At 36.1% G+C, this 12,486-nt stretch overlaps 1 protein-coding gene across 1 annotated transcript in view; it reads left to right on the top strand.

Moving 5' to 3' along the window:
• Positions 1-12,486, top strand: part of LOC113513499 (uncharacterized) — a 29,982-nt gene that overhangs the window by 11,913 nt on the left and 5,583 nt on the right. Inside the window, exons 2-3 of the mRNA XM_052896833.1 lie at positions 9,434-9,896; positions 12,243-12,410. Of these exons, the coding sequence (XP_052752793.1) occupies positions 9,671-9,896; positions 12,243-12,410 (394 nt within the window). The 5' untranslated portion in view covers positions 9,434-9,670. The remainder of the gene's footprint in view (positions 1-9,433; positions 9,897-12,242; positions 12,411-12,486) is intronic.

The following is a 12,486-nucleotide window of genomic DNA, read 5'->3' as shown; positions in this document are numbered from 1 at the left end:
TGTATATGTTAGTAGAGGATTTGTAACTTTTTGATTGCAGTTATGTTTTTTTTTTTTATTTTATTATTATTTTATTATTATGTTAAAAAATGCAAGCTCTATATAGAGTAAAATACCCAGAACATGCTATTCAATTGACGATTTCCTTGAAGATAAATGTAATAAATTTCCATAATATTATAATTTTTTACTGTAAATGTTACATTGTTGATTTTTTTTAATAATACAATTTGTTTTTTCTTATATAATTGCAAATTTGTATACCTCGATATATGGGGTTGATCATAGAGGACTTATCTTGTTTTACCATCCATTATTATCTATGTATCACTATTTTAATAAATAAATAAATAAAAATATGAACATAATTTTAAAGCACTTGTACTAATGAAATTTTACATTTTTTTCCAAAAAAAACTTGAGTCATGAGCAATAAGTAAGTAAGTATAATTAAATAATAATAATATAATTAATTACATAAGTCTATATGATTTAAGATCATGTTCCATAAAAAGAAATTGACCTCAAATGTGCCAAAACTAAATATTTTGTTTTAAAACTAAACTACTAAATTGATTTTAATAGAATTGTTATGGGGCAAATTTGAAAGTGTATACTTTCATATAATAAGAGAATTTTTCAAATTGGTTTATAACTGACGTAGTTATGAGGTAACAAACATAAAAAATACAACCGAATCGAGAACCTTCTCCTTTTTTGAAGTCGGTTGAAAAAGGATTTTGATAGTAGGATTTCGGTTACATTTTGAAGTACTAAATCCTAATGATATTTATGTTTTTGTTTTTATACAACTTAGAATGGTAAACAAGCTGACGGCCCAAATGATGGAAAGTGGTAACCGTCGCCTGTAGACATGATCAGTACCATAGACATAACAGAGTATACTGTTTCGCCCATGATGCGTTGCCATTCCTGAGGACTCAGGTGTTATTCCTCTGTACCCAGTAAATTCACGCCATATCCCACCGTTCAAACCGAAACAGAGCCATGCAAACACAACTGCTTCACGGTTGAAACACGAATGGGACAGAGGTATTTAAGCAATCGACTTTTGTACCAAATCTTCCTCTGGTAATAACTGATTCATTTCGATAAGCATTTATAGTCAATTGAAAGTACTTGAATGGAAATCGACAACATTTTATAATTAAGTATGAATTATCCTAACTCGTAAACTGCCTCCCTGTGCAAGTCGCATACAAATCTATCAATAGTTGCGGAATAAAGGGAATAAAAGGGATTGTTAGTAATGAGATTTAATAGCCCCATTGCTAGCAATATACCCTATCAGGTTGACATCCACGCGGTTCCCACTGGAAACCATAGTGGTTAATTCTGGTTCAATTGGTCACTATGGTCCAACAAACCCGCCTTCATCTTCACCTGTCACCCTTCACTGGTGCCTCACCAATATTTACCCACAGCACAAGCAGGCTACCATTCCATCCTCACCCATTTAAAAAAAAACCTGGCTTCACACAGGTAGATGAAAAATAAACTGACAGTTATGTTATATAAATTATACGGAATTTAAATTATATAGCAATATAAATTATACGGAAGCAGTAATTTGATTTATGGAAGGAAATAATATACTATATTATTTTCTTTCTATTGGTTTTTGGGGAATAAAAGATCTCCTTGGTACTGTTATATCACTTAGCTTTTCTTTTATATTATATATATAATTTATTTGCATTACATACTGCACACAAATTATAACATATACAGATATACATAAAAAGCGAGATTACATAAATGATTACAAAAAAAATACATAAAGCCAAGTACAATTTTTCCTTTTGTGCGTGTGCCATAACAATACAAAATGGTCACAACTCAGTTTATTGCTTCGCCCTCAAAAGAGCAAAGCACTGATATTCTGTTGTGGCCAAAGGGAATAGGGTAACAATAAAATAATACTACTAGATTACAGTAAATAGACAGATATACAGTAAACAGAGAGATATGACAGTCTATCTAGCAGACAAATGGAACATAGAGATAACTTGCTGGAACATCTAACTTTTGCCTCTCAATTAAGATTTTTTTTTTAATTTAATTCTTACTCTATGAGTCTTATGATTCTCTGAATAAATTCTTTCTTTCTATAAAAATTTCTGTATCTTCATTTTTATGGACGGAACCCCAATAATTCACGGACAACATGAAGCACCGTTCACAATGTCATTACATTTTTCATAGAACCTCTAGCGTTTAATTTAATATCTACCATTTTGATACCGCTCATAAACATTGAATTACATTCGCATAAAAATTGCTGAATGTTTATTGTTAGAAAGTTTATTGTTAAGTGATGCAATATGCTTTTGAGGTTCTGTAAAGTTGCAATGGCTCTACTATTGCAGTTTTTTTTTACCACCCACGGGAATGGAAGATATGGCCCATTCTATGTTAGAACCACATAGTGGATGGCAAGTTACGAGGAATAAAATTAATTTCTTTGTGTGCAGTATTATTGTTCTGTTTTAATTCTGTTGCCAAGCAGCTGCGGTTATAAGGGGGAGAGGGGAGGTTGGCAGTAATTGCCACGGTTGGCAGGCGTATTGCCAACCGCAGTCAGGCTTTAGAGATATTTTAAAGGCTGGGTGTGTGTGCTTACATGTATGTGAGTATATCTGTACGTGTGTGTATTAATACATACATATATATTTTGCAAACAAACATCTAGTCAATTAAATGACATTGTAAGAACTCTAGTAATTTACATACAAAGTAGCTATCTACTGTGTATGTAAATTATTAGTTTTATGGTACTATAAAAACACTATTATTCTCATTACAGTGCCTACACAGACTTCGCAATGTTCTCAGATCATTTCCTCATATGAATTACTGCAGGAAAAGTCGGATGGTTAACTACTTCCTTCTAAGTTACAACAGTGTCTCGTCTCTATGATAGTAGAAATAACGTGCGTAATTATATTCGTGACGAATACAATATGTGAATGTATAAATTATAGAAAATATACATACATTGCATCTCATAAGTTTATATCTCATGTATATTTATGTATGTGTAGTTATTTTTCTGCGCTTCGCTCGACAAACGCCTTTTTATTCTTTCGTCCGATCGCATGAGAATTTCCATGGAAAATAACTTACCAATATTATACATGTGAAAGTTTATTAAAGATGTTTGTTTATCAATCACAATTAAATGGTTGAACGGAATTGAATGTAGTTTAAAATACAGAAACATTTGAACAGAATCAGGGGCCACAGATGACAATTTTATTCGAAGCTGTTTTGACACCAAAGAAACTGCCTATCAGAGGGAGACTTTGTACAAAAGTCGTTTGCTTGGACATCACTGTCCCCGTGTTTCTACCGTGAAACAATTGTGTTTGAATGGCTGTGTTTCAGTTTGAAGGGTGAGATATGGCAGTGAATTTACAGGGTACAGAGAAATAACACCTGAGTCCTCAGGAATGGCAACGCATGGGTGGGTATCATGGGCGAAACAGTATACTCTGTTATGTCTACGGTACTGCTTATGACTATAGACGACTGTTACCACTTTCCATCAGGTGGGCAGTCAGCTTGTTTGCTATTCTAAGTTGTATAAAAAAATTTATTTACAGTGTAAACTTTACATGCATGTGGTCTAAATACATATTATTTATGAAGGTAACATTTTTACCAAATATTAACCTTAGAACAAAAGATTTGTAGTACTTTGTAGAACATTTCATCTATTGTATTATAACACCATAACCACATGTGTACCAATGACCTTCACGGTAATGAGGACCATAATATGAAACTATGGCGGAGTGGTCAGCCATGCTTACCCTACCGTAACGTTTACTGGGTACGGGACAGATGAACAGGCACTGTCAAGGTTGACCTACCATAGGGTAAATGAGTAAGGGGTTCCGGGGTCCACGTTATGTAATGGTAAACGGTTTATAACGGTTTTAAAAAGTGGCATGTTTTTATTTTTAACCGATTTCAAAAATAAAGTTGTCAATTAGATGACTTTTTTATGTTATTACTATTTATGTCTATAGGCGACGGTTACCACTTTTCATCAGGTGGATCGTCAGCTTGTTTGCCATTATAAGTTGTATAAAAATGTAGCCTATCTTACTTGTATGTAGTTTATTAGAAATTAAAGGTTTTTTTAAAATTAGTTTTCGAATTTATCCATTACAAACAAAATAACGTACAAAAATATAAAATCATTCCTTTTTATATTATCATAAATATAGATGTTTAAAGGGAATTGGTCGTTTTTGATGTCGGTAAAACACAAACTTGACTATCCTACTATCCACTCTATGGCTATATGATTTCTACTCGAGGCACGCGTGATTCCATGTTTAATTCATTGCATTTACAACATGTTAAATACTTTTTATATTGTTTTAAGATTGCCAGGGGCACTTTGTTCTTTGAATAGAAATTAAATAACGTTTTATATTATTAATTAGATACAAATTTCTTTTTAACGATTTCTTTAAAATCACTTTGAATGTAAACACGGAACGTTATAAACATATTCATAAAAACATTGGTTAAAAATATAAAAATTAAGATAATTTTAAACTTTTACGTTGTTGGCACATATTTTAAATACAATTGGGACTTAATAATAAAAGTAATAATAAATCAGCAATAAAAGTCAGGTATGTAGGTACTATTTACCTGCAATTATCGTCGCGTTAAGTTCCGATAGTGTACCTAAAACATAAAAGTATGTTTGAAAACGTTTCAAATATTTACATGCACACTTATTCGCTTACATTAAACAAAATAATTCTAAGTTAAATTTACAATTACAATATGATTAGTTAAATCATATTGTAATTGTAAATTTAACTTTCTAATGTTATATCTCATAATTAGCTCTCTCATAAATCTCTTATATGTATCTAAATTCTCATAAATCGCTAATCTCATAAAAGGATATTGTATCTAGTTAAGATCAGAGTATTCATCTTGGAATATCTGAAGTACACCAATTTATAACCATTTTTTTAAATGGTTATAAATTGGTGTACTTTTTCATGTTTGTTACCTCATAACTCTGTTACTTCTAAATCGTTTAGCAAAAATTCTTTTTTATCTAAAAGGATTAGTCCTTTAAAAATTTTATCAAAATCACTTTATTAGTTTAATTTTTAGATCATAATATCTACATAGTTATGTTTCAATTGTAGTTGGTTTTCTTTTTTTGTGGAACACAATCTTTAAAAAAACATTTATGTTAAGAAATAAATTATTTTTTAATGTCGCTGGTTGACAACCCTAATTTAATGGGTGTGCCAGTAATTATTCCACACATCTACAAGATGGTGGTGTAATTACAGTTTTTCTCAAACGGAGAACAAAATATTGATAGCATCACAGTAATTTACTCATCTTATCTGTTCTCTAACATTAGTACAATGAAAAACTAGATAAATACTATCTGGAAAGCACTATTGCTCCTATTCCTAAAGATCTATATCGACCATCTGGTTGAGTGGTGATTTTCTACCATGCGTTTTTTCAAGATACTTCCTCTCTCGCACGATTACACTAATATAGAATCATCTCTTTTTTTGTCGGTGTACGCTGACGGTGCACCAGTGAGGGTTAATAGGTGGGGGTGTAGGTGGGGATGGGGGAAAGGGATTGCTGGCAATGGAGTTTGACAGCTCCATTGCTAACAAAATGCCCTATTAGATCGATCTCCACGTGGTTTCCCCTGGAAACCATCGTGAATTCTTGTTGAATTCGTCACGATGGGCTAACTGACTTGCTTCATCCTCACCTATCATCCTTCACTGGTGCCCCGCCGGTGTATACCGATAGCGCGGGTGGGGTTACTACTCCATTATCACCCAATAAAAAAATAGATTTTTTTTAATTTTATTTATATAAAATATAAATCACGTTGGTTTCTAGGGGGAACCGTGAGAAGGTTGACCTGTCAGAGTATATTGCTAGCAAAGGGGTCACTAGTCCACATTACTAGCAATTACTTCTTTTTTTTATATATATATACAACTTAGAATAGCAAACAAGCTGACGGCCCACCTGATGGAAAGTGATAACCGTCGCCTATAGACATGAGCAGTACCATGGACATAACAGAGTATACTGTTTCGCCCATGATACCCCCATGCGTTACCACTCTGAGGACTTAGGTGTTATTCCTCTGTACCCTGTAAATTCACGCCATACTTCGTGCGTATCCACTGGAAACCATCGTGGTCAACTCTTAGTGACTTCGCCACGTTTGGATTTTGGAGTTTGGACGCCACTGATCTGAGCAGTCGATTTTATCTTCACTTATCACTCCTTGTTGTCTTTTTGGTACCTCGTCAATGCATCTATATTGCTTGAAGATGGAAGGGATTATTGTAATAAAGATGAGCAAACCTATTGCTAGCAATATACCCTATCAGGTCGACATTCACGCGGTTTCACCTGGAAACCACAGTGATTAATTATTTAATTCGTCACAATGTGCCAACTGACCAGCTTCAGTCTCATCTATCTTCCCTCACTGGTGCCCTGCCAGCGTATACCGTTAGCGCAGGCCGGGTTACCGTTCCATATTCGTCTATTAAAAGTACCTATACCGATTATACCATTTCCATGTTAATTTAAAAAAAGAATAAAAATTGATCGAAGTTATTAAATGAAACGCAGAAGTTGAAAAGTATTAAAAAAACAGTGAGTAGTACAAAAGAAATTGGGAACACTTCGTTACTATCTCACTGTTGAGTCGTAAGTGTTTAAATTACTCGTTACCAATTATATAATAAATGTGTCACGCATGTACTAGAACTGCTAGACGTGCCTACAAATAAATCAATCAACCTATCGATCAAACAAATGATTGTTTTTTTTTTAATAGGCAGACAAATTGCATTTACGTCAGTTGCATACTTATTTAGATACATACCATATTTATTTCTTTTGACATGAACATAGTTCAAATAAATTAGACCATACGAGAACAACCTTGGGGCACAAAGAGCAATTGAAATGTCATCTAATCCTATTTGGATGTGTGATTAAAATCATACATATTTATATATATTCGTTGTTTATATAATTACTAGCTGTTTTTGGCGGTTTCGCTCGCGCATCAGTATGTAATGTATACTGTATTATTGAGTCAGCATAACTAACCAATTTGTTGGGGAAAGGGATTGTTAGCAATAGAGTCTAACAGCCCAATTGGTAGCAGTATCAGATCGACCTCCACGCGGCTCCGCTTGGAAACCATCGTGGTTAATTCTAGTGGTATTCGTCACGATGGGTTAACTGACCTGCTTTCGTCCTCACCTATCGCCACTTACTGATGCCCCTTCTACGTATACCGGATAGCGCAAGTCGATTGACCTTTCCATTAAAAAAAATTAAGTAACCAATCTATATACCTAATTTTATTCAAATACGTTTATCCATTTAAGAGTAATTGAGTAACAAACATCCAAATATGTTTACAAACTTTCACATTTATGATGTTAATTAGCATGCTGTGTTTCCTTTAAAATGATTGTACACTAAGTATAAATAGACAGTAATTTTAATATTAAATCTTATCAGTGTAACAATTGCTAGTAGACCAAATAAAGATAAAATAAAAATAAAATAAAATATTAAATAGGATCTAGAATCCCGCAAAAAATAGAGGCTTCATTCTTATGATACATAGTATACATACTTGATGGGTAATATGGATATTGATCCGATATTTATATATTGGGTACACTTTGGACGTTGATGGTGCATAAAACGTCATCACCTATTGCGATATTGGTCGGATATCTATTTTCAAATATCTATTTTCCAAAAAATAATATTGAATAGCATACTTTTAACATATTCATTTATGGAACCTTATATGGATATTGTAACTGAAATATATAGTTAATATTGTATATAGTTATATAAATATATAGTTATATATAGAATATTATATATAGAATATTATATATATAGAAATATATTATCCATCCCTAATGTATACTGTTGGCCATGTGTGCCTCGGCTTAGAATAGACTGCCCCTAACTTTCCCGTGGGTGTCGTGAGAGGCGAGTAAGGGAGGGCGAGGGATGGGCAGCAGCGTATCTCTTAAAACATCTCTAAAAGCCTAACTGCGAATGCCAACCCGCCTGCCAAGCGTGGCTACTACTGACAAAACTCCCCTTATGGGGAAGGCTTATGTCCAGCAATGGACACTTGGGCAGTTGACGGCTTAAATAATAAAAAATGTGTACTTTGTGATACCAGGTCGTTTACTGCGTAATGCGTGCCAAAGAGTTGCACTGTGGCATTAGGTCAATAATACAGGTTTCTTGGCTTTGCGTGCTGCTAACGTATCGTGACACATTACCAGGGTTGTCAACATCGAGATAATCGAAATACAACAAAACAAGATGAGTGGTATACACATTATTCGTTCTATACCTTTTTTTTTCGTGGGGAAAATGCATCATGCAGACCCACATCCCCGCGGAAGATGTGTGGGTACTGCCAGACTCCTACCGGCTAAAAACCACCACGGTATTCCTCGCCGCGCTCTAGTGTTGGGATCCCGGGGGCCTTTTCGTAGTCTACCAGAATCCCAACGGATTCGTTCTACACCTAGGTTTTGATGTTTTAAGAGGACCGCTACTAACCATCCTTCGGCCATTAGGTTCCCTTAGTCGCCTCTTACTTTATTTTACTTCGCCTTACTCGCCCATGGGAAAGGAAGGGGTGGCTCATTCTATGCCGGGATCACACGGTATGGGTGTCCTAAATGTCATTAGTAATATGAAATGACTAATTTGATTGAACTGATAGGAGACATCGTTAGTTTTTTTTTATATCACGAAGGTGGTAAACAAACATACAATCTGTTTGATGGTAAACGGTCACTGTAGCCTATGGACGCCTGCAACACTAGGGGTGTCAGGTTATGTTAACGTTTGCTGTTTCAGCCAGCATATTGTATAGGCCCTAACATTCGGGCGTTTATTTTTTTGTTGCTTTATAGCCCTTTAACGTCTTTACTAATTAGTATGAAATCTGGTATATATGTGCTATATGGGATGCAGAAGGATATAGGCTAATTTTTATCCCAGTCAGTAAAGATCTCCCGACGCGCGGACGAAGTATATTGTCATTGAAACTATTAGTCGGAGTCAGAATTGAAAAATTCTTTTGGCATTTGATAGCTCATTTTTTAAGGAAGGTTATATAGGCTATTCAGCATAATTATACGACTACAGACGTAGCTGCGGGATACAGCTAGTGTAAAAATATAAAGCAACGCTTACATAAGTTGTCTATAAATTTTATTGTCTCTTAGTTTTCAAACTTCGAAGAATAATTACAATGTGGGTATTATAAAGATACTAATATTCACATTTAAAACGATAATTTTTCTTCTTGTTTCAGATTTTCTTTTGAAAACGTCGTGTGAAGAAACAGGACAAAAGAAGACGCGGTTATGATCGACTCGTCGAGAAATAATACAATGAATCTATCTCACGCGGGCTCTCACAAGCTGAATAGTTAGAAATTATCGTAAAAAGAGCAATCGAAGCGAAAAACGGCGGTAAACAAACGATGTGACGTAACGCCATCTAGGGGGCGACGGTCGAACTTGTTCAAGTGAAAGTGGTGCGGACCAAGATGAAGCTCAATCTATTTAAACGATCGATGATTTTCGCGACCTTCTTCGGGTCGTGCCTATGTATAGCATTGATTGTAGCGTCGCTGGGAACTACCCACTGGATAGACGCGAGGGCTCGAAGGACCTCGAACCCTCTCGAGTCAGAGGGCAGAATCAGTTTTGGATTGTTCGAAGGTCACAAGGAGCTCAACTATGGGTACGGATGGAGAAACCATGACTTTAGCGGTAAGTTTTGTTTCTCAATTTATTGTCAAGAAATGTTATGTTAACGAAAATATATCGGTTAACGTAGTTTTAGACGGTATAATTGGTACGCTACAAAATTCCTTTGCTTCGTTTTCGGTAACAAACTTATAACTTACCTCCAAAGTAAAAAAAACTGAACCCTTATAGAATCACTTCGTTGCCTGTTCGTCCATCAATCCGTTCGTCTGTCAAGACATTTTTTTTAGAAACGCGTGGAGGTATTAAGTTGTAATTAATAGCAGACGGATTGGTAACCGCAGTTAGGCTTTGGAGATGTTTTAAGAGGGACGCTGCTGTCCATCCTTCGCCCTCCCTTAGTCGCCTCTTACGACACCCATGGGAAAGGAAGGGGTGGCCTATTCTATGCCGGGACCACAGGCGACTTTCATTCACTTCACTTGGGTTTATTTCAAATCCATTTAATGCCAGACAACAAGATCTATTTTGTTAGAACTACATTTTGCATCTATTTTATATTTTGCTGTAGAATTTTTTAAATATATATTTGCCATCAAAATCCAAATTTTTGGTGACAGTTTAATAAAAATATATTTGCATGGTTAACGTTTGCTAACAGAGTATTTTTTAAATAATACATTAATTCAGGAATATTGAAAATTGATCTTTTTATTTTTCAAAATTGAAAGACAATCGAGACGTTCCACACTTGGGTAATTTAAAGTTATGAACTACCTTAAACTTGCTAGATTTAGTTCTAGCAAGTCGATTGGGTGCCGTATCTAGTCACTAGTCGATGTCAGCAAGTTTTTTTAATGAATGATAATTGAATGGTTACCCCGCCTGCTTTATTAGTATACACTGACGGGGCACCAGTGAGGGATCATAAGAGAACGCGAAAAGGCAGATCACTTAGCCCATCGTAATAACTTGTAATAATCAGCACGATGGTTTCCAGGGGGTCCATGGAGATCCACCTGACAGGGTATATTACTAGTAATGGGATTGGCAATCCGCATTACTAACCCTTCTCCCCCGATGTCAGCAAGTTAATAACTCTAATTCCAGTTAAGCATAGCGTGACATTACCTGTAGTTAAGAGTAATGGTTGGACTTACGCAGGCGTGACATATAAAGGCATTGTGTTATGTGTCATAACATTAACAATTAAGGTCGAACGGTCGATATGACAGCGTCTGAGTGGTGGTTACATAATTCCCCCTAACTAAGCCTTAGTTTCGAGAAAAACCAGTTCTTGAAATTTGTCTGATTCAGATGAAATATACAAGGATTTTTTTTAATGGGTGATAATGGTATGGTAACCCCGTCTGCGTTATTGGTATTCACTGGCGGGGCACCAGTGAGGGATGACAGATGAAGATGAAAGTAGGTCAGTTAGCTAGAATTAAACTAGAATTAGCCACGATGGTTTCCAGGGGGAACCACGTGGAGACCGACCTGGCAGGGTATATTGCTAGTAATAGGGCTATTTGACCCCATTACTAATAATCCCTTTCCCTCCAATATACGAGGATTAGGCTTGGTAGAGTTTCTAATATACGACGGTCGTCTAATTTATCAAGGTAGTTGTCAGGATTTTTTTTATGCAACTAAAAATGGCAAACAAGCTGACAGCTCACTTAATGGAAAATACACTGTGTCATTCATGACTTCCTTCATGCGCTGTCGCTCCTGAGGGCTGAGGTGTTATATCTTTGAACCCTATAGTTTTAGCCGTGTATGTCACGTCATAGAATGGGCTACCCCTTCCTTTCTCGTGGGTGTAGTAAGAGGCGACTAAGGGAACTTAGCAGCACCTTACGACACAGACGAAGGGTCTAGAAATGGGCAGCTGCATCCTTCTTAAAACATCATCATCATCACCCGGAGGGCAAACAAGAACAGCTAAAAATTACATGAATCTTTTAGAGATTAGCTTTTTAAAAGTGCTTGGGCATTCATTAATAATATCAACATCATTAAATAAAGTGTTATATGAATTCACAAGTCTATACAAAGGTGACCGTTTTCCAGAATTTGTACAACAGCGGCTAGTGGCAAAGACTTTGGATAACGGCAATGCACTCTAGTGGGTATTCTATAACACAACTTATTGATAATTGGACTACAGTCATATCTATTATGACACAAATCATATAAAAGCATAGTTTCTAAATGGATACGTCTATGATTTAGTTTAATCGCTAATGTTTAAAAAAATCCGTTGATATGTCCAAGCTCTGGGCTCTAAAATCCGGGCTTTTCACGCGTCTTGTCCTGGTTGAAAAATTTTAGCGATGGCAACCCTATGTGGGATACAAATATAATCCATTGAATAAAAACGATGTCCGTGGCCCGTGTTCGCAGTGAAGGCGGGCACGCACCCGGCGCGGCGCTGGTCGTGGTGCGGCGCGGCGGCGCAGCTGGCGGCCGCGCTGGCGGCGGCGGGCGGCGCCTGCGTACTCGCCGCGCTCGCGTCCGCCGCGCGCTGCCGCTGCTCGCCGCGACCCATGCTTATTGCTAATTCATTGGCTGGTGAGAACATACGTACATATCGTAGCCATCCTCGGCCTATCTGGCGTTTCTGAGTACTATTCCTGTTTATAGGCCA

Source organism: Galleria mellonella, unplaced genomic scaffold, assembly GCF_026898425.1.
Source record: "Galleria mellonella isolate WM207_F2 unplaced genomic scaffold, CSIRO_AGI_GalMel_v1 utg35, whole genome shotgun sequence".
Lineage (NCBI taxonomy): Eukaryota > Metazoa > Arthropoda > Insecta > Lepidoptera > Pyralidae > Galleria > Galleria mellonella.
Note: the sequence above shows the minus strand (reverse complement) of the source record. Positions and strands in the feature narration are given on the sequence as shown.